Source organism: Rhinolophus sinicus, linkage group LG18 (assembly GCF_036562045.2).
Source record: "Rhinolophus sinicus isolate RSC01 linkage group LG18, ASM3656204v1, whole genome shotgun sequence".
NCBI classification, from domain to species: Eukaryota; Metazoa; Chordata; class Mammalia; order Chiroptera; family Rhinolophidae; genus Rhinolophus; species Rhinolophus sinicus.
Window position 1 is genome coordinate 17,888,080 of NC_133767.1, and position 24,164 is coordinate 17,912,243.

Genomic DNA, 24,164 nt, shown 5'->3' on the forward strand with positions numbered 1-24,164 from the left:
TGCTGAAACATTCCTGTACACATTTTTGGGTGGACAGGTGTTTTATTTCTCTTAGATACATACCTTAGAACTCCAATTGCTCCTCTTGCAACTTTGGTCTCAACGTGTTCTAACCAAACATAGTATCTTTTCCTAAACTAGCATCTGCTCTGGCTGGCTTAGAAGTCCTTTAGAAGCACTTTTTCCTCAAGCAAAACTTCCAAGTCTGGGTGAATTTCTCTTGCCAACGTGCTAGGACCCACTGCCTCCTCATGTTCTGTTGTCTGTCCTCTTCTCAATTTTGTCCCTAGTACTGTTCAGACTCAGTTCCTCGTCTTCTTGCCTCTGAATTACTGGCACCAGCTCCCAACTTGGCCTTGACCCGTCTCTTCCAACTTCTTTCTGTTCCATGCCTGCAGTGGATGAGTTCCCTGGAGTCAGCCTGTCCTCAGCTGCCTTCCATGATTCCCCATCACCTGGCCACTGGCCCCCTGACTTCTTACCCTCAGGCCGCTGTGCCCCACAGTCTGACCCCAAGTCTCCTTTCCAGACTTATCTCCTGTCTTTCCTTCCAGGCGCCGACCCTCTGGCCACATCACATTCACCTGCTTCTGTCTAAGTCCCTGCACTTCTTTTTTCTGGATGCCTCCCCCATCTCCATCTGTTAATTTCCTGTCTATCTTTCACAGTGAAGTTCAAATGCTGCCTCTGACATTAGACCTTTTAGTTTAATTTAACTGACATGTTTTTAAATGTCCACAAATGTTTGAGTGAATAAATGATAGAACCCCTTGAATTGGATATATATTTCCCTGCTTGATGTCCCGGAGACTTTCGTGGGTGCTGCTCTGTGTCACTTGTTCACACATTTCTGGGTCTTCCAACCTTAGCACAGATAGCTCTTTTGTATAAAACACACTCAGGAAATATTTATTAATTCGATTTACTTGCCACAATGAGTCTTGACCACACCTGCATTTTGCAAATAATTTTTGCATCGATCCCTTATTAGATAGCATTCATTCGTTTACTCATTCAAAAAAAACTTCTTGTGGCCTATCATCTGTGAGCTGCTGTGTAAAGCCGCAGGGATTGCAGGTGAAATAAACCACAGCTCCTGCTCTCACGGAGCCCACAGTCTCGGGGAGAGACAGCAGGTACTTGCCATCCTGCCAGGGTGCAGAATGCTGTGGAAATATAGGCGGGGAGCGGCCCTATCCTTGGGGCGTCAGCCAGGCTTGCAGTGTGGTAGTTGAGCAGCACCTTGCAGGATTTGTGAGGCTTTACCCCTGGAGAAAGCAGAGGAGTGCCTGTAACCCACCCTGAACTGAGGAGGGGGCGGGTGTGCTCGACCATTGCCCACTGCCTGACAAGTGGGCCCTGGGGCCTCAGCCAGTGAGGATTGTACTCTGTACCAGGTAAGGATTCAGCCGTTTGTCCACGACCGCCACGTGCCTGCCCTGGAGGCTTTGATTGGGGTGCCATCGCGTCTCATTGAGGGGTCCATCACACACAATTGGAGCGTGCAGATGGTGAGTACTGTCCAGAGGAGTTAGGGGTGCCAGGTCTGTGGGTGGGGGGGGGGGAGCTCTTAAAGGGGGAAAGGAGTGGGGAAGGATGAACCTCATCACGCTCAGTGATGTGTGAATCCACCAGGGGGCGGTCAGGGAGGAGGCAGATACCAAGGTCATATGGGCGGGTGAGGAGCAAGGCCAGATTCCAGCCTTAAGGGGCCAATGTCCTCGCTCAGCTCTGGACTAACTGAAGAGCCTGCTTCCTCATTCCTAGGAGACGCCTGTCCCCTGCCGCTCTGAGATTATGGAGAGGCCACCCAGTGTGGCTGAGGTATGGACACGGAGCTAAGAGATGGGTGGGGGCAGGCTGCAGGTCGGAAGGAGCCCTCACTGACTCCCGTTGCTCCTGTCCCTAGAAGCCCTGCTTGCCAGGAGCCTTCTTCCGCTGCCCCATCATCCTCAAGCAGCAGGATTTCCTCGTCCAAGTCACGGGGACTGTGCACCTGGTGGAGAAGATCGAGGTAGCGGCCCCTGCTGGCAGCACGCGAAGTGGTTGTGGGCCTGGGGGTGTCAGGTGGGAGTGTGGGGGGCTTCTCACCTGTGGTCTGCCTGCATTTCCTGTTCTACCTCCAGGAAGGAGCACCATGTTGACACAGATGAAAGAGCCGTGACCTGTGTGAGATGTGCAGGGCTGTTTTCACGGCCCCGCGGACGGTTCTCTTATGTTCTTTATAGGACAGTTTTCTGTCCTTGGAGCTACAGGGCATAGCACACTAGAATACTGGGGTGCAGAGCTGAGCAGACGTGTGCTTCTCCCCCTGGAGCAGACGCGGGCAGGAGGCAGTGGGTCTAGGGCCTTGCGACTCCTCAGCCTTCCCCATGTCCTGTAGGCGTCCTCCACGCTCAGCCTCTGCAGCTCGCTGGCCGTCTCCTTCAACAGCAGCAGGCATTTTCACCTGTACGGCAGCAACGCCTCCGTGGCCCAGGTATGTTTCAACCTCCTCAGAAGACTGGGAGCAGAGGCCAGCAGGTACTGAGGAAGCATGGGGCAGAGCAGGAAGAGCCAGAGCTAGAAGTGGGAGGTGGGGGCTTAGCATGGTCAGAACGCCCCCCAGCCAGAGCCAGCAGCCTCAGCAGCCACTCCTGGTGGGTAAGCCGACCACAGGTCACCGGTCTGAGATGTGTGAAGTCACGATCAACTGGATGGCAGCTCAGCCACGGGGTGCCCACCCCACAGGCAGAGCGTGAAGGGAAGGCGCTCTACCAGAGGTGGCCAGGGCAGGCCTGGAGCTGAGGGAGTGGGCGAGGCGGGTTTGAGAGCAGGAGGCCCAGAGCTGGAGAAGAGAAGTGTAGCTAGAAAGGTCAACAGGAGCCGGGTTCTGGAAGGCTTTGCATCCTGAGCTGACATCCTGGCATTTTCTCCTGGGACTAAGGGAAGCCATCTAAGGGGGGGGGGGTGTTGGCCTCTTCCTGCACGCCCCTCCTCTTGTCCCCCGCAGGTCGTCACGAAGGTTGACCTTGTATACGAGAAGGAAATGCTCTACCTCTACGTGCTGAGCGGTACTGGGGGGCTGTTGTTGCTGCTGCTGATCTTCCTGGCTCTCTACAAGGTGGGAGCTTATGGGGGGAGTGGGCATGGCTGAGATAGGCAGGCTGGGGACAGAGGACAACACAGCAGGGAGTATCAAAGCTAGCAGGGGCCTCGGCCTATACCCTCCTTCTACAGATAAGGCTACTGAGGCCCAACAAGCACGCGAGACGTTTCCCCCATGACTCCACGGAGCCCTGGCAGGGCCAGGACTGGATACCCAGGGAGAGGAAGGAGAAGGGTTCTCCTGCATATCGAGGGTCAGACACTGGCATACAGAGGCACATGCCACAAACATGGGCCCTGCTTTTGTGGAGCTCACAGTCTGATGGGGAGACAGAGAGGAACACACATGATGAGGCTAATGCAGGCTGGGGAGTCTGGGAAGGCCTCCCAAGAGAGGTGGCGTTGGAGTTGGGATTTGAAGGATGACTAGAAGTTCTCCAGATGAAGAGTGCTGGAGGACAGGTGTTCCATGGGAAAAAATGCAAATATTCTGGGGATAAAACCCCAACAAAAAAATCTGTTTCTTCCTATTGTACTCCTGGAGGATTGTCATTAACAACTTTTTTGTTTTTATTCGTCCAGGTTGTAGTTTTGTTGTGAACGTATGTGTGTATGTGTGAGCACGAGAGAAAGAAAAGTCATGGGGTGGCCAGTTGGCTCGGCTGGTTGGAGCGTGGTGCTAATAGCACCAAGGTTGCTGGTTCAATCCCCACATGGGCCACTGTGAGCTGTGCCCTCCTTAAAAAAAAAAAAAAAAAAAAAAAAAATCAGTGTATGTGTGTATATGACGAAAATGGAAATGGGATTAGACTGTCTGTACTGCCGGGAACTTGTCTTTTCCTCTGGATATTATATCTTGACGTCTTTCCATCTGAGCCCAAGCTGATCTACCTCTGATTTTGTAACCGGGGTGGCTTTCTGCTGTCTGGGTGCCCCACATTTTATTTAACAAGTTCTCTACCGACAAACACTTAGATCGTTTGTACTCTACATCTGTTTCAAACAGTATGACACAGAAAGGTTCTTGTTACCCACATCTTTGCACACTTGTCCAAATATCCTTTAAAATTAATTCTTAGACCTGGAATTGCTGAGCCAAAGAATATATTTGTTTTGAGCTTTCAACAGAGAGTACATGACACCGTGTTTCCCTGAAAATAAGACCTAACTGGACAATCAGCTCTAATGTGTCTTTTGGAGCAAAAATTAATATAAGACCTGGTCTTATAGTAAGTAAGATCGGGTCTTATGTTAATTTTTGCTTCAAAGGACGCATTAGAGCTGACTGTCTGGCTAGGTCTTATTTTTGGGGAAACATGGTACTAAGCACTGTAAGCGTGGGCTCTTACTATTTGTAGCACTAGATATTGTCAAATCACCCTCTTAAAATATTGGTACATGACGTTTTGATGAGCCTAAATAGTGAACTAGTAAATGTACAGCTTTTTAACACATTGCCACAACCAGGTGTGGCAGACCCCCTTGCCCCCACCCCTGGAGTGGGCACCATGTGCCTGTGGCACGGACGATTTATTGACATAAACGGTATGCTCATGTTTTGCCGGGGCCAACCCTGCTCCATGGACTTTCTGCTCACTCAGTTTTGTCTTCCTACAGATTGGCTTCTTCAAACGGAACCTGAAGGAGAAGATGGAGGCGACTGTGGATGCGTCCAATGGAATCCCTGGAGAAGAGTCTGGGCAGCTGGCGTCTAAGGAAGAAGCCATGGATCCAGGTTGCCTGGACCTGCTCCACGGGAAGGAGGCCCAGGATGGAGGTGATATGGACTGAGGCCCAGGTCTGAGATGAGGGCCCAGGACTGGACCTGGGGTGCCTGGTGCCGGTCGCCTCTCCCTGCATGTCACTCTGTGTCCTCTGGCACGTCCCTGCCCCTTCCTAGACCTCAGTGTTTGTGTCTTGAACATGGAGTTTACGCCTGCCTGCCTCCTTTGCAGGGTCACAGTGAGGGTTCACTGAGGGAGGGGCCAGGAAGGCTCCCGAGGGGAAGCCTTGGAGTTCTCAGAAGGCCCCAGCTTCCACCAGCCCCTCCTAGTTTCCTTCTCTGAAAGAGAACGTAATTGTGGTTTAAACGGTTAAAAAAAATTGCAAAAACTGCACCACCTAACAAATAATGTACTTAATATCCATCTCTCAAATTAGTGAACTCCATGGGTAGGGACCATACCTTGGGATCCCTGGTGATATCCCAGAGCCAGACGCATAGTAGGTGCTTGACATAATTTCACTCAACTCGTGAGGGAGCCTGTGGGAAGATAGAGAAAAAAGTTTGGATGGGCCCGTGGCATCCCCATTCTTAAAGGCTCAGTTTCCCCGGGTGTCTGTTCCCTCCCTCCCACAGACCCCAACGGGACTCCATCACACCCACCTGTAACCCCCCTACCCCCCGTGAGACTCTGAGCTCAAGAATGGGCACCACACCTGTTCACCTGGCTCCCAGTATCAAGCACACTTCCTGCATAGATTTACCCAATAAATGGGAAATTCTGTCCAATTTTGTGATGTTTCTGTGCTGATGCAACGTTCCAGCCTGGCTCAATTCAATGAACATTTTCTTCTCAACTCTTTTATTAAGTGGGACCCAAATAGGAGCTTTTTTTTTTTTTTTTTGGCCATGGTGCCCTTCAGAGACTGACCTGCACTGGATATGGAATTAGTTCAAAAGAAGCAGGGAGAGCGACACAGAAAAGGAGAAAGGGTTAGGGGAGCCCTGCCAATTCATTAAGATATGAAAATAGACCCCCCTCCTTACCCCTCCCAACCCTTTTTTAAACCCTTATGCTCCCCACTTTAGAGAGAGGGGGCTGGTCACTGCTGCCCTCTTGTGGTCTGTAGGACCCCTGGGGGGTACTGACACCCTAAGGACAGCTCTGGGGCCAGCACTGGGAGGTAAGAAGCAACATGTGGTCCCCAAGCAGTGACCTTTGATGGTTCCCTTCTGCCTAGAGGGGAGTCAATGAACACTCCTGAGCCTGGCACACAAGGCCTAGAACAGTCTCTTAAAGCCGTCTGGCCTCTCCGACTTCACCCACCCCCTTCTGATCCAGCCCCCAAAGAACCATGGGGCTGGCTCAGAAGGAAGACATCAGGAAGGAGTGAGCCCCATTTTCCCGGAGAGGGGGAAGATGTGTTAACTGTCAGGAACATCCCAGAACTACTACTAAAAGCACACGAAATGGTCTGTAGGTCTCATGAGGTGTAAGTCAGGCTGTGTTCATTTACACAGTATTTCCTGAGCGCTTTGTGTCACGCCCTGGTCTCCGCTCTGAGGACATGGGATGAACATGGCAGGTAAGTCCCTGCCCTTAGGAAGCTTCACTTTAATGGGAAAACAGTAAGACAGTGGAAATGTGGTTCCGTTCCAGGTAGTGGGAAGGCTGTGAACATAACAAAGCAGGAAAATGGGGTAGAGGGTTCTTTTAGACACGTTATCAGGAAAGTCTCTGAGGAAGTGATATTCTGTGACACGGGCAGGGAGGGGGGGAGTGGATATTTTTGTCCAGGTTATCTTACTGTAAGACCGGATCTTAATTTTTGTTCCAAAAGATGCATTAGAGCAGATGGTCCAGCTAGGTCTTATTTTCGGGGTAACAGGGTAGGAACCAGGATTCTAAAAAGGGGCAGAGCTGTGGCAAATCAGGCCCAGCCAGTGGGAGGGACTTAAAGGCTGAAATCCAATCGTCATACTAGGTCCCACACATGACCACACATGGGGGTGGGGTTTGAAACTGTGGTTCTGCACAGTGGTGGAGGTTCTAGCTTGGGGTGGGGGGCATAGGTGGGACAGCACAGCTGGGTGCTGGAAGTCCAGGAGATGGCACACATGCTCCATACCTAAATATGAGAATCAGGGACTGTTTCTGGCCCAAGGGCAGACCCTTGTTTGGGAAGACCCTATCCACAAAATTGAGGACTTTCCCAAACCCCTAATGAGCCCCCTCTGTGTTTGTGCAGCGTTCAAAGCACAGGACATGAGCTTGGGCAGATATGAGCATGTCTCCTGAGACTCAGCCCTGTGGCTTCACTGGCTGGTCGGTTATGAAACCGTGTCTCCCACTGCCCAGGGCACTGTCCATGCACACATTTTCAGGACAAACCTCTTTTACCACATAAAGGTTTTTATTGAACTCAAATTCAGGGGCTCCAAAGCCTGAAGAAGACAAGGGAAGCTGGGGTTTGCACTCAGAGACCCAGGCCCCACTCCGGGCGTTACTCCCCACCCCACCTACCCTTACCCCTTCCTGACTCAACAAGGGTCTCAGTAGCTACCAATCTAAGCTACCCCACTCTAACGAAGTGACCCAACCCTTCCCTCCCCCCACCCCCACCTAGTGCTTTGCCAAGCCAGGCATCTACCAAGGTATCACGCCATTGCTGAGGGCAGCTGTCTGCTGACCTCTTTCTGGATTCTCCCAGGCCCTCCTGCTGCGTTTGGCCTCCCTCCAGCCCCTCTTCATTACCCATTTCCCGTAAGTCTCCAGGGCACGTAACTTCCCCCACCCTGGCCCCCCATCTCCTAGGATCCTCAACTCTTCCTTGCTCCTCCAGCTTTCCCACTATTCTCTCTCCAGGTTTCCCCAGTTCCCTGTCCCCTCCTCTTGGGCCCAGCACCGCCCTGCCCCCAACAGGGCCCTCGGTCAGCGCCGGCCGGCGGCATGGGTCCGCTGGTGGCGTATGAGGTCAGAGCTCTGGGAGAAGGCCTTTCCACAGTCATCGCACTTGTAGGGCCGCTCCCCACTGTGGACCCGATGGTGTTGCAGCAACGTCGATGAGCGGCAGAAGCCCTTGCCACACACGGCACACCTGTAGGGCCGCTCGCCTGTGTGTGAGCGCTGGTGTTGGATCAGCGTGGACGAGCGATTGAAGGTCTTGCCGCAGTCGGGACAGCTGTAGGTGCGGCCTGGCAGGTGGGTGCGGGCATGGATGGCCAGCACTGAGCTCTGGCCAAAGCGCTTTCCGCACTCAGGGCACTTGAAGGGCTTCTCACGGGCATGGCTGCGGGCGTGGGGGATAAGTGCCGAGCGCTGGGAGAAGCTCTTGCCACAGATGCCACAGCTGAAGGGCCTCTGCCCGGTGTGCACCCTCTGGTGACTACGCAGGGATGAGTTCTGGCTGTAGCACTTGCCGCACTCAGGGCAGCTATAGGGCCGCTCATGGCTGTGGGTGCGCTGGTGACGCAGGAGGTAGGAGCTGTCGCCAAAGGCCTTGCCACAGTGTGGGCACTTGTAGGGCTTCTGACCAGAGTGGGTGCGCTGGTGACGCAGGAGGTAGGAGCTGTCGCCAAAGGCCTTGCCACAGTGTGGGCACTTGTAGGGCTTCTGACCAGAGTGGGTGCGCTGGTGGCGAAGCAGGTAAGAGCTGTCGGCGAAGGCCTTGCCACAGCGGGGACACTTGTAGGGCCTCTCGCCTGTGTGGGTGCGCTGGTGTTTGATGAGGTCAGAGCTCTGGGAGAAGGCCTTGCTACAGACCTCACATTTGTAGGGCTTTTCACCGGTATGGATACGCTGGTGCTGGATCAGGGTGGAGCCTCGCCCAAAGCTCTTCCCGCAGATGCCGCAGATGTTAGGCCGAGGGCCCTGCCCACCCCTGGCCCGGCCACCCCGTCTGCCTGGACCCCTCAGGGTCCCAGTCAGGCCCAGGGGATTTTGGAGCACCTCAAACTGCGGTGTAGACAACAGGGCCCCTGTTGGCATCTCAAAAGGTGGCCCTAGGGACAGGCCCTCTGTGGGCTGCTCTGAAAACCCCTGGGTGAAGGAGTCCAAGGGATGGGCTCCCAAGGGGATGTTCAACGGATTCTTCTCCTCCGGACTGAGAAGCATCTCTGCACCTTCCTGAAACTTGGAACTCTGAGCTTCAAATTCAGGGCTTTGGGTTTTGAACTCAGGGTTCTGGGGTTCATACCCAGAGCTTTGAGATTCATACCCAGGGCTCCGGGGCTCATACCCAGGGCTTTGTGGTTCAAACACAGGGCTCTGAGAATCTGATTCAGGGCTTCTAGGTGCAAATTCAGGGCTTGGGGGCACAAACCCAGGACTTCGGGACTCGAAACCTGGGCTTTCAGGCTCAAACCTGGGGCTCTGAGGTTCAAACTCTGGGCTTTGCGGCTCGAACCCAGGGCTCTGGGGTTCAAGCCCAAAAGGTATCTCTTCGACTTCATAGTCCCCAGTGCCGTCTTGCTGAGAAATTTCCTCTTCCTCATTCTCACTCGTGTTGCCTGCAGGATCAGACAATTACAGAAAACCCAGATTGTGTGGGGCCTGGAAGGTCGCTGGGTCCCACCATTAGTTGCCACAAACCTCCCCCTCCTCCTCAAACACGGTCGCTGGCCCTCGGGCAGGTGCTGAAATTCCCACCTCCCTCTCAGCAAACCCTGGACACCCGGTCCCCACCGCCGCCTCCTCCAAGTCCCAAATGTCCAAGGCCCCCGCTCTCTTCCTCTCCCACGGACCACAGCCCTCTCTCCCGCTTTCAGGCACGCTCCTCGGAGGGGCGCTCCCTCGCTCACCTTTGAGGGACCCTTCAGGGCTCCCTATTTCGTCAGGACTTTGCACATCCCGGGGCTCGACGCCCCACGGCGACGCCTCCCGTTCCATCCCCGCTGGCTTCCAGTGCGGCGGCGGCGGCGGCGGCAACGGCGATGGCGGACGATCCTGCGACCCGGCCAGAGAGCCCTGAGACCCGGGCCCTCGCCTCCCGCCCGCTCAGCGCCGCCCAGAAGACCCGCTGCCTAGCCCCGGCACCCAAGGCCGGACGTCTTGACCCTGGGCCTCTCCGGCCGGCCGGGCCCCTCCCCTGCCCGCGGCCCCGCCCCCACCCACAAGGTCTGGGCTCGCCCTGGGGCCCTCACAGACCCCCACGCGTCGTGGCCTCGGAGACTAGGGGCTTCACGACTCGCCCTGCCGCCCCCAGACACCGCTTCCCGCCCGAGACCCCGCCGTCTGGCCCCCCAGCCCCGGCTGGGCTGCGGTTGTCCGACCCCCTCCCCCCGCACAGGAAGTGTCCGTCTGCGGCCAGTTTCCCCCGTTGGCTAACGCCGCGGCCTCTCTAGGAGCGGCTGGAGGTGGAAACTCGTTGGCATTAACCCTGGGTTGGATGGCCCGGCGTTGAGGTGGGGGAGGTCTGAGCACCTTGGAGCCGGCGGGAGAGGCTGGGGCAATGTGTGTGCCTACGTCCTAGGTTCCCGTCCGTCCAGGGGCCTATCTGCCCTTCTCTCGGGCTCTGCGTCCGTCAGTGACTGTGGCCAAGGGCGAGGCGACAAGAGACCAAGGTCAGCGAGAAAGAGCGACGCTTCCCGGCGCCAGCGGGGGCGGTGTCTAGTTCCCCTCCGCTCCCGGGCCTCGGGGTCAGCTCCGGCCGCGCCTCGGGAACCTGGCCGGACGCACCCCTCCTCGAGCTCCTCGAAACTCGTGAGGCTGGGACCCTCCCTCCCGCCTCCTCGAATTCACTCCCCCAGACCGGCGCGCCCACCCCCACGCTCCGGGCTCCCTCCCCCCTCTGCTCTTCCTAATTTTTCACCCTTCCCCCCGCCCAGGCTGGGCTAGGATCGTTGCCAGGGAAACAGCTCCGCCTCCGGTTCACAGAGGCACCGCCCTTCCCTCTCATACAGCGCAGTGATTGGTGGGTGGAGCTCGTGCTCTCACCTGCCACCTCCCACACCAACGGCTAAGCGTTAATGGTCTCCAGGGAACGCGAGGCATCTTTCTGATTGGTTGTGGGGTGCGCGGGCCGGTCCCACCTCCTCTGTCCCCCAGTTGTGCCTGCGGTAGGGGTGGGAGGAATCTGCCTGGCTTCTCCACTCGAGCAGGGCCTGTGCTTTCTGAACTTTTTCCCGCCCCCGTTTACTCTTCATGATGTTTTATCTTTCTGAAGAATGAAAGCCAAGCGATCTGAGGACAGACACCCTCCCTCCCTCCCTCGGTTTTTCCTCCACTTCCTTTTTCTTCTTCCCACGTCCCAGGTGCTGCAGGGGCCAGTCAGGGATCCTCTCTCAGAGAGGCTGCGTTCTTTTCAATTACCATGCCTCTTCCCTCCACCTTTCCCAAAGCCTGAGTTTAATTCAATCTCTGGGAGCCTGAATCTCCGGTTCCTGGATTGTTCTCGCAGGGAGGCAAGGATCCTGTGGGAATTTCATCCAGGTGAGCGGGATAGAGTTCAGGAGTGGAAGTGGACAAAGAACCAGCTGTCCTTTAAGGCATCTGAGAACTCTCCGGTCCTGTCTGACTTGGACAGATGCTTGTAAAGGAAGGAAACCTGAGAAACACTACCCTAGGTGCAGCTTTGAATCAAGGAAAAAGTGACCCTGGAAAGACAACTTAATAGGAGCCAATCCTCGTCCCTTTTCCACCTTTGCCGCTGAAACTAGCCTGGCAGCATTCTTGACAGCTAAGGAGCCAAATCCTGTGTGATGTAGGATCCATGGTTTGTTTTCTTGTTGCCTCCCAGACAAACCAAGGGAAGAAACCGGTTAGGAGGAAAGATGGCATCTTCCATTCTCCTGAAAAGAGGAGAACAAGAATGTGGAGAAGTCCAAGTGGCAAAAGGCTGGAGAGAATGATCTCAATAGAGGCTTACAAACAAAATCAGATACCTTCCATCAAGTAAAATGTGAGTACTTTTCTGCTCTCTGGAACAAGTTTCCAGCTCCACGCCTCTCCATTCCAAGGTCGATCTGTTCTAAAACGTTTGCTAAGAATGGTTCATGTGACCCACACTAGAGGGTCCACACAGGCTGAACACCCTACAACTACACTGATTATGGGAGGAGTTGCACCTGGGGTACTCCCGGTCATCCCCAAAGCACTCACAAAAGTGAGAGACAAAAGTCTCCTTCATAAGATGCTTTTCTCTGACTTTCCGACCTGCTTAACCACCAGAAAATTAACCACCACACAGGAGAGCAGCCACCCGTGCAAAATGAGTAGCAAAACCTCCAGCCGCAGGTCTGACAGGGCCCGCTACCTGGCCTCTTCATAGCCCCACATGTAGCAGAGCTTGGGCCAGGGCTTCGAGCTGCTCTGGCACCATCACGTCCTCGTGGAAATTCAGTCTCACTAGGACCCAGAGAAAAAGAGTAGCTTGCTTCCACACAGCATCCTCTAGAACCAGACTTGTCTATGCAGTGGGGCTTCAAGAGGCAACCAGCCTCCACCTACCACTTGCACGCAGCAGTGAGAGGCTCTAAGCACAGGGAAGCCCCTGACGAGGTTTCCAACTTGACCTGGCACCAACTAATCCAAGGTAGGAGTCCTCTGACCTTGTTCTCCCACTGTGCTGATGTGGAAGGAGCCCTGTGTGTGTCCCAAGGTGAGCAGTCTCTGTCCACTGCACTGTCCCCTGGTGTGCAGCCAGGGCTTACGGTTTAGCTCACCCTTGAGCAAGCCCTCAAAAGGTTCTCCATGGGAGAAGGGTTCCTGCATGAACTGCTCCCACCCTGCACGCAAGGAACAAGCCCTCAAAGAGCCTTTCTGTCATCCTACAAGAGATGCCCGTCTGTTGGGATTTGAAATACCAGGGAAGAGACCAGCTACAGCACAGGCCCCTTTGGGAAGAACAAAGGAAACGGGAGTCTTTGTGTATGGCTAGGTCATCCCCTGGCCTGACATTTGGGACAGGCCCTGAGACCAGCCCCTACTCCTGCAAAGCTAAGAGCAGCCAGAAAATAACATTTTGTCCAGAGCAGTGGTTCTCCCCCGTTTTGCAGTCATGAGATTATATCCCTGGAGATTCTGATTCAGCAGCTAGGGACAGGGCCCAGGGAGCTTGCTACATTTTAAAGGAACAGCACGTGATTCCTGACAGGAAGGCCTTCCTTTGAATACTGGCCTAGAGCGGGTTTTAGCTTCTTTGGGTCACAAACATCTTTGCACGTCCTATTCCTAGGAAGATGCACCTAACAGTCCCCAAATTGTTAGGGTCTTTGGAACTCAAATTAATGCTTACCCTTATTTTAAATGTCTTGGACAAGCTAGGGACATGTGGCCATGGCCTGACCGCTCCCTCTGGCCATCCATATGGATGGGCTCCTTGTATCTGGGACAGACAAGCATTTCTCCTGATGCACGAGTGAAGCCCTAGGAGAACTCTCTTCCCGGTTTAAATTGCTTTGGGTTCTGAGCCTCAAAGACCTGCAGTAGCAGAGAGCAACGGGAGCCCTACCTTTGATGGAGGTATCTGTGCCAAGAAACAAGGGGCTAAGAAACAGAGTGAGGCTGAGCCTTAAGCATTTCATGATGCCCCAAAATTGATTTCATGGTGGAAAGTTAGGACACGAAGGCAGAAAGCTGAAGTTTGGTCTGGTGTTTGGCCCTGAGCAAGGCTTGCAAACTTCACAGCACTCAGAGAAAGCATTAAGTGTGGCACCTTTAATTGGCAAGCTGAGGCTTGGGTCCAGCTGAGCTGAGAACTGGTGTTGCAAGCCGGGCTTTTCCCAGGCAGAGCTGAGGGTTAGGGGAGGGGATGACTTGTACACTGGCTTCTCTGGGGAATTAAAAGCTGGTACAGAGGTCGCTGCCACAGCCAAGATGCCTCTTCTCACACCATGTCCCACTTATAACCAGGAGGCACACAAGCCAGTCCTCCCAGAAAAGCTTAGGGGAAGGGAGGTCATGGTGGGCTCAGGTTTGAAGATTGAAATCATGTCAGTTCAAGACATGGGGCTACGCTGGGTAAAGGAGGCCAGTGCACACAGGCCAGCGGAAGACCGACCCCTGTTGCCACTCGAGGTAAGGTGGTCCTGACCAGAGGCAGGCCCAGGTGTGCCCATGGCTGGCTGCTTCCATCACGTGGACAAGGCGGGGCTGACCGCAGGGGATTAAATGGATAATGGAGTCTCAAGGTGATAGGGAGATGCTGTGCAGAGAATACAGATGACTACAGTTCCCTCTGGCTACTAACCCACCATTCCTGGCCTAGTTCCCGTTGGCTGGTGATGGTGGGTACCAGAGAGTAAAGATCAAGCTTTGCTTGTTTGTCCTGAACTCTGCTCTCAGGCTGGTTTCTCCCTTGCCTTGGTCTGCTACGTGGCCGTTTTATCACTTTTGTACCTGGGCTTCACTGACTCTGAACTGGTCTGTCTCCAGTCCAGCTCAGTGCCTGGGTGCTATCAGAGGGAGTGGGCAGATGCCTCCAGGATGCTGGCTGAGACACTGGCAAGAAATTCGGGAATGGTGTGGTGGAGAGCTGTGTACCAAGAAGCCTGCCATCTCTGTGTCGCCTTGGACAGGTTGCCCAGCCTTCCGCAGTCTCAGTGTCCCCAACTGCAAAAGGATGGAAGAGCTCAGATCTCTTCCAGGCTAGATCTAGGGTGGCTGAGGCCTGAACGACAGGGCTGGAGGGTGACCTCAGGGCCTTCACCTTCAAAACCAAGAACTGCCATTAGCCGAGAGTGGTTCTCTGGTGTGGCAAACACGCCACTGGTTTGAGGCAAAGGATTCAGTCCTGATTGGGCTGTCCTCTCCAAGCAAGATGCTTGTGGGGACAGAGTCCCAGAGAGCAGTTTTTGGCTCTCAGCCTCACGTGGAAAGGTGCTGGCTCGGGTAGTAGATGGTCATCAGCTGTGACTAGTTGGCCATCAGCTATAACCAGTTAGCCATTGGCCATTGATATAACTGCCGTGGCTGAGCTAGCAAGTGCGGATTGCAGTTAGCAAGTGAGGTTGGTTGGCAGAGAAGCAGACAGCGGATTGCAGATCATGTGGCTCCTGCTTCCTGTGTGTCCAACCCAGCTGCCAGCGAGACTATAGTGGTCTGACTGTCCTACCTATGGCTCCATGGGTCTTCCTTTTTGGCCTCATCATGTCCTGTGTTCTTGTGCGGGGAGCGGGACCAGAGTCCCCACATGACAATGCTCCCTTCCTTGGGCAGTTAGTTCTGAGGATGAAGTGAGTGGATGGACAAGACAGGGCTTTGTAAGCCATAAAATGCGATGCAAGCAAGATCTAAAAGAAAGCTTGCTTTTACTTCTCTCCTGCCACCCTTTCATGTATCCTGAGTCCCATTCAGGAAAACTTGAATACTATAGACCAGAGCTTGCAAAATTGTAATGACCATAGATGCTCCATGGGTCATGTAAATGAGTGGAAAATGCCAGATGGCGAGAGCCTGCTTTGCCAGAAACCCGGCCAAGCCCTGACGAGTGCCAGCTGACGCTTGTCAGGAGCTGAAAAGGAGGGGTGGGCATGCTGAACTGGAAAGCGGAGGCTCCGGCTCCATCCAAAGGGGCAGCTACCCCCAGCTCCCTGAGCTTAGGTCAAGTTGTCAAATCTTTGGACTTTTGTTTGAGAAACCAGAAACCTGGGCTTTTGTGTGAAATCTTAACCAATTATTTGTAACATTTTAAAATGCTGGCTAGGCCAAAAAAGTAAAAATAAAAGATAGCTGTAAGCCTGATTCAGTACGTGGCCATCCATGATTAACTTCTGCAGTAAGAAAACAATGGGTTCCCCTCTACCTTCATCCTCTCAGAACCTCTAAACCGAGAAATGGCCTTTTCTTCTACTGGGGTGCTTACCTCAACCCTAACTCAGCAAAGGAGGCTTCTAGAGTCTGGGACAGGAGGGAGTAAGATGCCAGTAGATCAAGCTGGTTTTCATCCCCCAGGTCCAGTGCTGGCTAGGAATTCTCTGACCTGGAACCACCAGAGGTTTAGGACCGAGCCCAGGTGGGGCCTCAGACTGTCTAGATCTTCACCCTTTGTCTTTTCACCCACACTCCTGGAATATCTCTGGGTAATGCTGGAAGCCCACCGGTGGGTCCAGGTCCCCTTGGCCAGGGGCCAGGGGCACGGGCAACCCACTGGGACCCCGGCCCCTGCGCCCTCCGGCCCCAGGCCGATGGACCCACTGGTGCTTGGCCATGGCTGACTTCTGGCCGAAGCACCTGCCACACTGAGGACAGGGATAGGGACGTTCCCCACTGTGGGTCCGCCGGTGCGCCGCCATCTCAGAGCTCTGCCGGAAGCAGCGCCCGCAGTCTGGGCATGGGTAGGGCTTCTCGCCTGTGTGGGTGCGCACGTGGCGCCGCAGGTCTGAGGCATGGGCAAAGGCACGGCCGCAGTCCGGGCAGGGGAAGGGGGTCTCGCCACTGTGGACCCGCTGGTGCTGGTAGAGGGCTGAGCTCTGGCTGAAGCAGCGGCCACAGTCAGCACAGCGGTAGGGCTTCTCCCCCGTGTGGACCCGGAGGTGGGTGGTGAGGGCAGAGCGCTGCGTGAAGGCCCGGCCACAGTCCAGGCAGCGGTGGGGCCGCTCCCCGCGGTGGATGGCCCGGTGCTTGCTCAGAGATGAAGCCTGGCTGAAGCCCTTGCCACAGTCAGGGCAACAGAAGGGCTTCTCGCCCGTGTGGGTGTACAGGTGCTCCACCAGGGTGGAACGCCACGCAAAACTCTTCCCGCACATGTAGCAGCCGTGACGCCGGTCAGCCCTTGGGACAGGGGGATGGGCACAGAGTGGGGGGCGGCCCCGGCGAGGCACCTTGGGAGGCTGCTCCAAACTATAGGGCGTCCCGGCCCAAGGGGAACTGACAGCCTTCAGCCCAGAAAGTCGCGCGTCCACAGAAAGCATCTTCCTCAGTGCCTCAGTCCCACCTCTTTGTCCTTTCTCTTCTTCATTTCTGGGATCTGCTGGGAGATAAAGGGAGAGCTCAGCCCCTGGCTTATCCTGGTCCTTGAATCCCACACCCCATAGGGTGACGGAGAAGCCACCTTCTGGGCCCACAGCTGCCTCTGGGACTCAGCTCTGTGTGAACAGGGAAGGTGGAAGTGACACCTTTCCCAGCTGCAGAGAACAGAAAAGCAGCAGAGACAGAGATAGTAGGAAAGAACAGGGCATTACACCTCGCCTCAGGGCTGGGGAAATGGCTGACGGAGAGGCGGGCGACCTTTCAGCTGGATCATGGAGGGTGAGTGAATGGACGCTTGAGGATGCTTCAGGAACAGCACAGAGAGACACGAGAACTTGTCTGGCATCGCCAAGTTCAGAGGGGCTGGGCATTGCGCAACAGGTTGGCAAGATGAACTGGAAGAAGGAAACACTGGAAGCCAAGAGAGAGGAGGCTGCCACAAAAATACAACAAAAAGAAAGTAAACTAAAACAACACAGGAACGAAATGCAGGCAAACGGGAGTGACTTGGAGCTCAGCAGAGCTTTGAAAACAAAAGCCAGGAGAGGCTCAGGTGTGCAGGAGCTGGGAGTGGAGAGGCAGGTGTGCCAGCGACCTGCACCCCAGCAGGGCCCAGGCGTAATCACCTTAGATGGGAAAACAATTCAGGGAAAAGACTGATGAGGGTAAGGAGTTGGCAGAGGACAGCAGGATGGGTCCGACCCAGAGAAAATCCCATGAGACGGAGTCCCCAGTACTTCACCTGTGTCTGCTCCTGTCAGACACGCTCCCATCTCCGGATCTCGGGCATCTGGACCCCACAGTTCAGCCTCTTCCTCCACCCAGGAGATGAGGGCGGGCTTGGTGCCTCGGAATCCTGGGGAGAAGAATGCCCACTCCAAGCTGCGGGAGGTGAGGGGCGCTCCCACCCCCAACCGCGCAGCCCCGAGGTCGCGGACGTAGGGCCCCCCCACTCCTCGTGCAGGGCCCCGAGGCTGGGTAGGGTGGTCGGGGACGTGGGCCCAGGCGAGCTGTGGGGCTCTCACCGAGCGCGCCCAGGTGGCCGTAGGTCTCGCGCATCACGTCCCGGTACAGAGCCCTCTGCGCGGGGCGCAGGCACCCCCACTCCTCCGGGGAGAAGTACACGGCCACGTCCGCGAAGCTCACGGGCGCGGGTCTCCTGCCCTCGCGCGCGGCCCCATCGGGTTCCTGCGCGGGGAACAGCGCTGGAGGCGGCGCCATGGGAAGTGCCACCGCCGGCGGCGAGCCAGAGGGGCCCCTGGGTCTGCGAGGCTTCACGTGATCGGCAACGTCTGCCCCGCGGGCTCTAGGGTCGGGGCGCGGCCGGAAGGCCGGGGAGCAGGAAGAGGCCTCTCCAGGGCCCACGCGGGGGGCTAGGAGCTGAGTTGGTGGCTGGAGGTACAATCAGGACGGGAGGACGCCTTCCTGAGAAATGGCGGCAACGCGGCCTCACGTTCTTGGCTCTGAAGCAGTTTCCCAGGAGACGCCACCCCAGGTATCCGGGTCGCCGGGCCGCCTGCCCTCAGCTAAAATGGCCGCGCGGGCTACCAGTGAGGGAGCGGGCGCCCCGGCCCGCCCCGGAACCGGCGGCTGGGGCGGAGCAGCGGGCGACATCCCCGCCTGGGTTTGGAGGACCCGCCGGCGCGGCGGGAGGTCAGGGCCTGGCCACCGCTCTTCCGACCCTGACCCGGCCCGCTCCGCCCTTGGGACTTCGGAAGCCATTTTTCGTGGCCAGGACGTTTATAATTGGGCTTCTGCCCATCACTGGGTGACAGCAAGCAGCCTTTTCCCAACGTTGAGGGTAAAAAATGTAATGGTGAAAGAGAACCTTCTCTATTGGAAGCTTATTCAAGCCTGAAATTCTGGGAGCTTCTGTTAATGTTTCAGGAGATCGTGGGGGCAGCTGGAGGAGGGTAGGGTAAGGTCTGAGAGGTCAGAAGGGCCTGTTTCTGCCAGCTTACCTTCCCCTCAACATGCCCTGCAGACCCCCCCCCCCCTCATATCTACAGAGGGTGCCAAAAAATGTCTACACATTTTAAGAAAGGAAAAACTATTACAATTGTAATAATATATACCGATAATAAAAGATGAACACAAGTCACGTATATACATTTTTTTGGCACCACCGTGTAGGGACAGAGTCCCAGACAGCAGTTTCCAGACTCTTGGCCTCACGTGGAAAGGTGCTGGCTCGGGTAGTAGATGGCCGTCCGCTGTTACCGGTTAGCCGTTAGCCACTGATATAATTGCCGTGGCTGAGCTAGCAAGTGAGGTTAGCAAGCAGATTGTGGATTGCGGATCATGTTGATCCTACTTCCTGTGTCTCGCCCAGCCACCAGCGAGACTGGGGTGCAGGAAGACCCCGCGATGGGGTACTGGCGGATGTTTGCTTTTGTGTCTCGCCCAGCCGCCATCGAGACTGTAGTGGTATGACTCCCCTATCTATGGCTTCGTTGTTCCTTTTTGGCCTCACCATATCCTGCGTTCTTGTGTGGGGAGCGGGAGCTGAGTCCCTGCCTGACACCCCGGTATTTGCCTTTAGCCCAAGCCTTGCTACTGACAGGCACCTCTTCATGACAGAACCACCTGCCATCTTGTCCCTGCATGGATGGCCCTCAAGCACCTCGGGTTCGGCATGGCTCAACCTGAAGTCTTCCCTTTCTTCCCCCAACTGGCCCCTCCTGGTGTCTTTATCTCACCATATGGCACCAACTCTCCCCATCATTTCTACCTCCAAGCCTCCCCCTCTCACTGGGCACATTTACCCACCTTTGTAAACACCCTGCCCGAAGAAGACGTGCTTTTGTTACCAGAGAGGTGGCCCTTCTCAGCGAGATGTCTGGGCTTGGCTCTCACACTGAGGGTCCAAACCAGTGGAGTCTGGGCAGGGCCTGGCTAGCTTCCCACACCGCGGGTTGAACCCGGGCCTCAGGGAGGAGAATTGGGAATCCTAGCCGCTACTGAGGCAAGTTAGTATGAAATCAGGCAGTTAGAAATTCCTTGGTAGACTGAGCAAAAACAGAACTCAGGACAACCGTACCAGGACAAAAATATAATCAATCATGCTCTGGGGCAAATGGGTTTGTTTCAGTGGTCTCCCCCAAGCTGAGCAGCAGAGCGAGTCTGGGAAACACTGTATCCATAGGCACCAGCACCCCAACATCCCCCTCCCAAGTAGAAATAAAGATATATAAACACGAGCTTTTTGCCTTAGCTAGTGGGCATCCCAGGTTCGGGTACCCCCTCCTGCTCGGGAGCTGTAACTCTTTGCTTACTATAATAAACTATCTTCCTGGGCCACTCTTTGCCTCTCCTTGGTCTGCGGATCCATTCTGCGGCTCTATGAAACTACGAAACCCGACATTCACTAAGCAACAGCCTTACATCACTACATTGCCTCTAGCCTGCTCTTCTGCTCTGTATTACACGTCACCTGAGCTCGACCCGTGTTCTGTCCAGATCTGACTGCTCAGAGGATGTGGTAGAAATACCAGGGCTCTGTGTCCATTTCCAGCTTTGCTGCCTTAAAGCAGTGAAACTGAAAAAATCACGTCATCTCTCTGAGCCTCCGTTTACTCATCTGCAAAGCCTGGCTATCGATAGCCATACCCTGCCTCCTTAGCAGGCTCTTTACACTTTCGCAAGTGCAAAATGTTGATAATTCACTCTTTTCAACAAATGTTTATTGCACATTTACTATGTCGTACATACTATCTTGTTGAAATTTCAGTCTTCACATTAACCCTTTCCTTTGAGGTAGATATAGGTAATCCTCATTCTATTCACGAGGGACGGAGTGAAGCTCAGGAGGGCCTGTAACCACCAGCTGTGGCCTGGGGTGAGTAGCAGAGACTAGCTCTGTGCCTGGGTTCCTGGGCTCCTTCCACTGGTTGCACTTCCTCAGCTCCCTGCTGGTGTCAGTTAGCCAGGGCTTGACCATGGCCTCCGTCTGGGCCCTGGGCCCCCTTCCCAGGCCTTAGGCCCCCTCAGCATTTACCTCCCCTGTAGATCAGCAGCAAGGGTGTGTGTTTTTTTGTTTGTTTGTTTTTTGAGGCAGTGGAAAGATCTTGGTTGCACCTGCTACTGAGATAACACTGAGAAAAGTCCAGCGTTTTACTCTTCGTTTTTTTCAGAAAGACTGGGGAGAGGTGTGTCAAATTTAATCTATTTGAATCTTTACAGGCACTTTCCTTTTTACAAGTTTGGAAACTTGAGGGAAGCCCAAAGGCTGAAATCCGGTTCCCAAGTCCCTGACTTTGCGGCCTCCCTCAGGGCCCGGTCAGTCCTCTGCGCCAGGTCAGGCTCAAGCCCGCCTGCGGAAGTCACTCACCCGCACTCCTCAAAGATGTCGGGGTAGTGCCGAAAGAGCACGGGCGGGTCCCGGTCACCCCGGACCGGGGCGCGAGGCACAGCCCGGATGCCCGGCCTCCGACCCCGCCGCCCCCCAGAGCAGGACCGATGGATCCACTGGTGCGCTTCCACAGCGAACTTCCTCTTGAAGCGCATGCCACACTCGGGGCAGGGGAAGGGCCGCTCCCCTGAGTGCATGCGCCGGTGGCTGACCAGCAGCGACGGGTAGGTGAAGCGGCGGCCGCAGTCTGTACACACATGGCGCCGCTGGCTGGCCTGAGCGTCACCGCTAGGCATTGGGACCGGGGGCTGCGCACCTGTGCTCTGCACCCACGCAGCTTTCGTGGGTGGCTGTGCACCTGCCGAGGCCTTGCTGATGGCCGAGTCAGGGTTGCGTTTTACCAGCTCTCCAGGCCTCGCCTTCCCAGGAATCTTTCTGGGTCCCTTGGCTCCTGGTCCTTCTTCTGGTGCCTCTTCCTTCTTGTTTGGGGCATCTCCTGGGAAATAGGAATTAACTTACATTTTAAAACACATTGGCTTAGACTGGCTCAGGTTACAGGGTGCTTTGACCTAAGGAAGTGCCAGAAAGGAAACCTTAGTGATTATCACACAGGCTTTGAAGGATGGTAAACAGAGTTCAGATCTCTCACGAGCGACTGATCTGGGCCTGGGTTCCTCCTGCGTCAAATGGGAATTATAACGGTTTCTTTTCAGGGTTTTGGGGAGGATGAAATCAGTAGAAGAAGCATGTTAGTACTCAGTAAGCGCTCAATAAGCAGTAGCTATTAGTACTGTGTTTTCTCGATTTTTTGTAGGGTAAGCCTTTTACAGATGTGGAAACCTAGTCGCCGGAGAGGACTCCGCTAGGGGGCCGGTGCGGGGAGAAGAGCCAAATTGCCGATTACTGGGATTTTGTCATGTGCTACTTTGCTTTACTTGAAGAGTGTGAAAGGTGGATTTGAAGCCACTTCCATTCTTAGGAGGTTTTAGTTGTTACTGAAAACGGGAGAATGGTGTTTTCTAACACAGGGACCTGGAAATCTGAGGCTAGGACTTGGGCTCCTGATTTCCCTACTCTGGTCTCAACATTATGACGGTCCCAAGTTCTGCAAACTTTGTACCAGTTCTTCCTTCTTTTCGCCTCTATTATCCAACATCGGGTGGCTCTTTCATTCCTTTAGGGGTGCTAGGAGTGGGGATCTGAAAGAAAACATTGCCAAACTGGAAGCCCTGGAGCGCCAGGTCGGGGGAGACTTGGGACAATCCCTCACCTCTCAGAGCTCCTCCCACGCTTTCCCCCTCCTCAGGATCCTGGGCGGCGGGGCTCCAAGCCTCACTCTCCTGTTCCATCCAAGAGATGAGGGCTGGTTTGGGATCTGGGCATCCTGGGAGAGAACAGGGATCACAGTGCCAGCCTGAGAGGCTGCCCTGGGAAGATGGCATTCCCCTACCAGGGTGAGGGCACTTCCTCAGAACTTATGCTCAACCTGGACTTATGCTCAATGCTCCTGCCTGAAGGAAACAGAGGCGGGATGGAAGGCCTCCCAAGGGGGTACCTGAAGTCCTGGGAAGAGGAGGTGGCTGGTTCTGTTGGTGGAATGGTTTGGGATTAGGGCTCACAATCCTCTGGGTCCCTCCATGTCATCTCCTCTGTGAACCCCGGTTTAGGAGGGGGGCTCTGACCCGGGCCTCACCGAGCGCGCCCAAGTGGCCGTAGGTCTCGCGCATCACGTCCCGATACAGAGCTCTCTGCGCGGGCCGCAGACACCCCCACTCCTCTGGGGAGAAGTACACGGCCACCTCGGCGAAGCTCACGGCCCCGGGCTTCTTGCAACCAGGCCGGGTCTCCCCCGCTGTCAGCGCCGGGAGCGGGGCTGGGGGCGGCGCCATGGGGCCTCCCAGCCCCGAGCAGAGGCCGCCTTGTCCCCGGAGCAACCGCCTCCCTGCCCTCGGCTCAGTTTTCGTCGTTTGCAGGAAGGGGTCCCCAGGCTGCGGGCCCTCCCAGACTTGGCGTCCGAACGCAGCCGAGGGAACCGAAGTAGCAGAGACTGACTACTAGGGATGCGGGGATTCTGATGGGAACAAACCAAACCCCTCGGTGTTTATTCACTTCTTGGCCATAGATACCCGGGTTGAGGGACCCGGAAGGTGCCTTTACAAAATATGGCGACATCCTGGCTTCAGTTGTCACTGACTGCTCCTTAAGGGCGCAGTCACTTGATCATATCAAACATGGCGCCCGCCTGGCTTCTCTGGTCTCCTCGTCCACTTGCCCTCAAATAGAATGGCCGTTGCAGGTAGGTTTCATGGGGGAGAGGGAACGGGAAGGAGGTCGAGGTGAGCCTTCCTGCCTTCAAGAAAAGTGGACGGGCCGCCGGCCTTCAGCACCTCCCTTCGCCGACACAGCACGGCGGCGGCGATTGGCCCCGGGCGCCGGAAGCGGCGGCGATTGGCTCCGAACGCAAGAAGCGACGGCCATTGGCCCCGAGCGCCGGAAGCGGCGCGCCGCGCAGCCTGGGTCGGGCGGGCGGTTTGAAAAACGGCGCCTGCGTCCCCAAGTCTCCGTGCGCTTGCTCTGGATCCAATAGAGGACCTTGTCGATTGTGGAGCCCGGCATTGTGGCCCCCCCCACAATCTTCCCTCCGTGCCTCTCGACAGCGTGATCTAGAATCTGGTCCCCAGTCCCTGCGGAAAAACGCACACCCTGCCTACACCCTGTGGACAGCCGAGGTAGAAGCCAGGTGGCGGTTACAGTCGGGACCCCAGCTTCGGAGCCCACCCGACTCCTTGCACCCGCGGCTGGGCTCCCTCAGTCTCTGAACTGGAGCAGCGGGTAGGTTGGAATTTGAATGGGGAAATTTTAAATTTTTCCAAATGAATTAATGCACACGGTTAAAAAAAAGTGGTACAAAAGGTTTGTAATGAAAAAAAGCAATCCGCTGTTCCCCAGAGGCAACACTTTCAACTCTATTAATTTGAATGATTATTATACATACAGTAAAATGCACAGATCTTCAATGTCAAAGTCTCCGAGTTTTGACAAATGTATACAATCGTATGAACCATCACTCCAAACAAGATATGCACATTTTCCAG

The 24,164-nt window shown here is 55.3% G+C and overlaps 3 protein-coding genes across 13 annotated transcripts in view; 1 reads left to right on the forward strand and 2 right to left on the reverse strand.

Annotated features, from left to right (window-relative positions):
* Nucleotides 1-5,599, forward strand: part of ITGAL (integrin subunit alpha L) — a 56,453-nt gene extending 50,854 nt beyond the window's left edge. For 7 of the 9 annotated variants that reach the window (XM_074322973.1, XM_074322974.1, XM_074322975.1 and 4 more), the window contains 6 exons: nucleotides 1,398-1,511; nucleotides 1,768-1,824; nucleotides 1,910-2,014; nucleotides 2,384-2,479; nucleotides 2,993-3,103; nucleotides 4,705-5,599. In XM_074322973.1, the coding sequence (XP_074179074.1) occupies nucleotides 1,398-1,511; nucleotides 1,768-1,824; nucleotides 1,910-2,014; nucleotides 2,384-2,479; nucleotides 2,993-3,103; nucleotides 4,705-4,878 (657 nt within the window). In that variant the 3' untranslated portion in view covers nucleotides 4,879-5,599. The remainder of the gene's footprint in view (nucleotides 1-1,397; nucleotides 1,512-1,767; nucleotides 1,825-1,909; nucleotides 2,015-2,383; nucleotides 2,480-2,992; nucleotides 3,104-4,704) is intronic. The other 2 variants (XM_019717252.2, XM_019717253.2) reach the window with 1 other exon arrangement.
* A 1,821-nt stretch (nucleotides 5,600-7,420) lies between these two features.
* ZNF768 (zinc finger protein 768) lies at nucleotides 7,421-10,536 on the reverse strand. Of its 3 annotated transcripts, none has more exons than XM_019717271.2 (3): nucleotides 10,275-10,536; nucleotides 9,611-9,755; nucleotides 7,421-9,319 (listed from the first exon to the last, which is right to left on the reverse strand). In XM_019717271.2, the coding sequence occupies exons 2-3, from the start codon at nucleotides 9,696-9,698 to the stop codon at nucleotides 7,743-7,745; spliced, it is 1,665 nt and encodes a 554-aa protein (XP_019572830.2). In that variant the 5' UTR covers nucleotides 9,699-9,755; nucleotides 10,275-10,536; the 3' UTR covers nucleotides 7,421-7,742. The 3 variants fall into 3 exon arrangements, with proteins under 3 accessions (XP_019572830.2, XP_074179068.1, XP_019572829.2); XM_074322967.1 differs by having other exon boundaries at nucleotides 10,233-10,536; XM_019717270.2 differs by lacking the exon at nucleotides 10,275-10,536 and adding an exon at nucleotides 9,957-10,224.
* Nucleotides 10,537-13,445: 2,909 nt separating this feature from the next.
* On the reverse strand, nucleotides 13,446-23,900 carry LOC109437780 (zinc finger protein 764). Its single transcript, XM_074323080.1, has 6 exons — nucleotides 22,763-23,900; nucleotides 22,340-22,453; nucleotides 21,049-21,565; nucleotides 17,744-18,120; nucleotides 17,461-17,574; nucleotides 13,446-16,716 (listed from the first exon to the last, which is right to left on the reverse strand). The coding sequence occupies exons 1-6, from the start codon at nucleotides 22,956-22,958 to the stop codon at nucleotides 15,803-15,805; spliced, it is 2,232 nt and encodes a 743-aa protein (XP_074179181.1). The 5' UTR covers nucleotides 22,959-23,900; the 3' UTR covers nucleotides 13,446-15,802.
* Nucleotides 23,901-24,164: the final 264 nt, after the last annotated feature.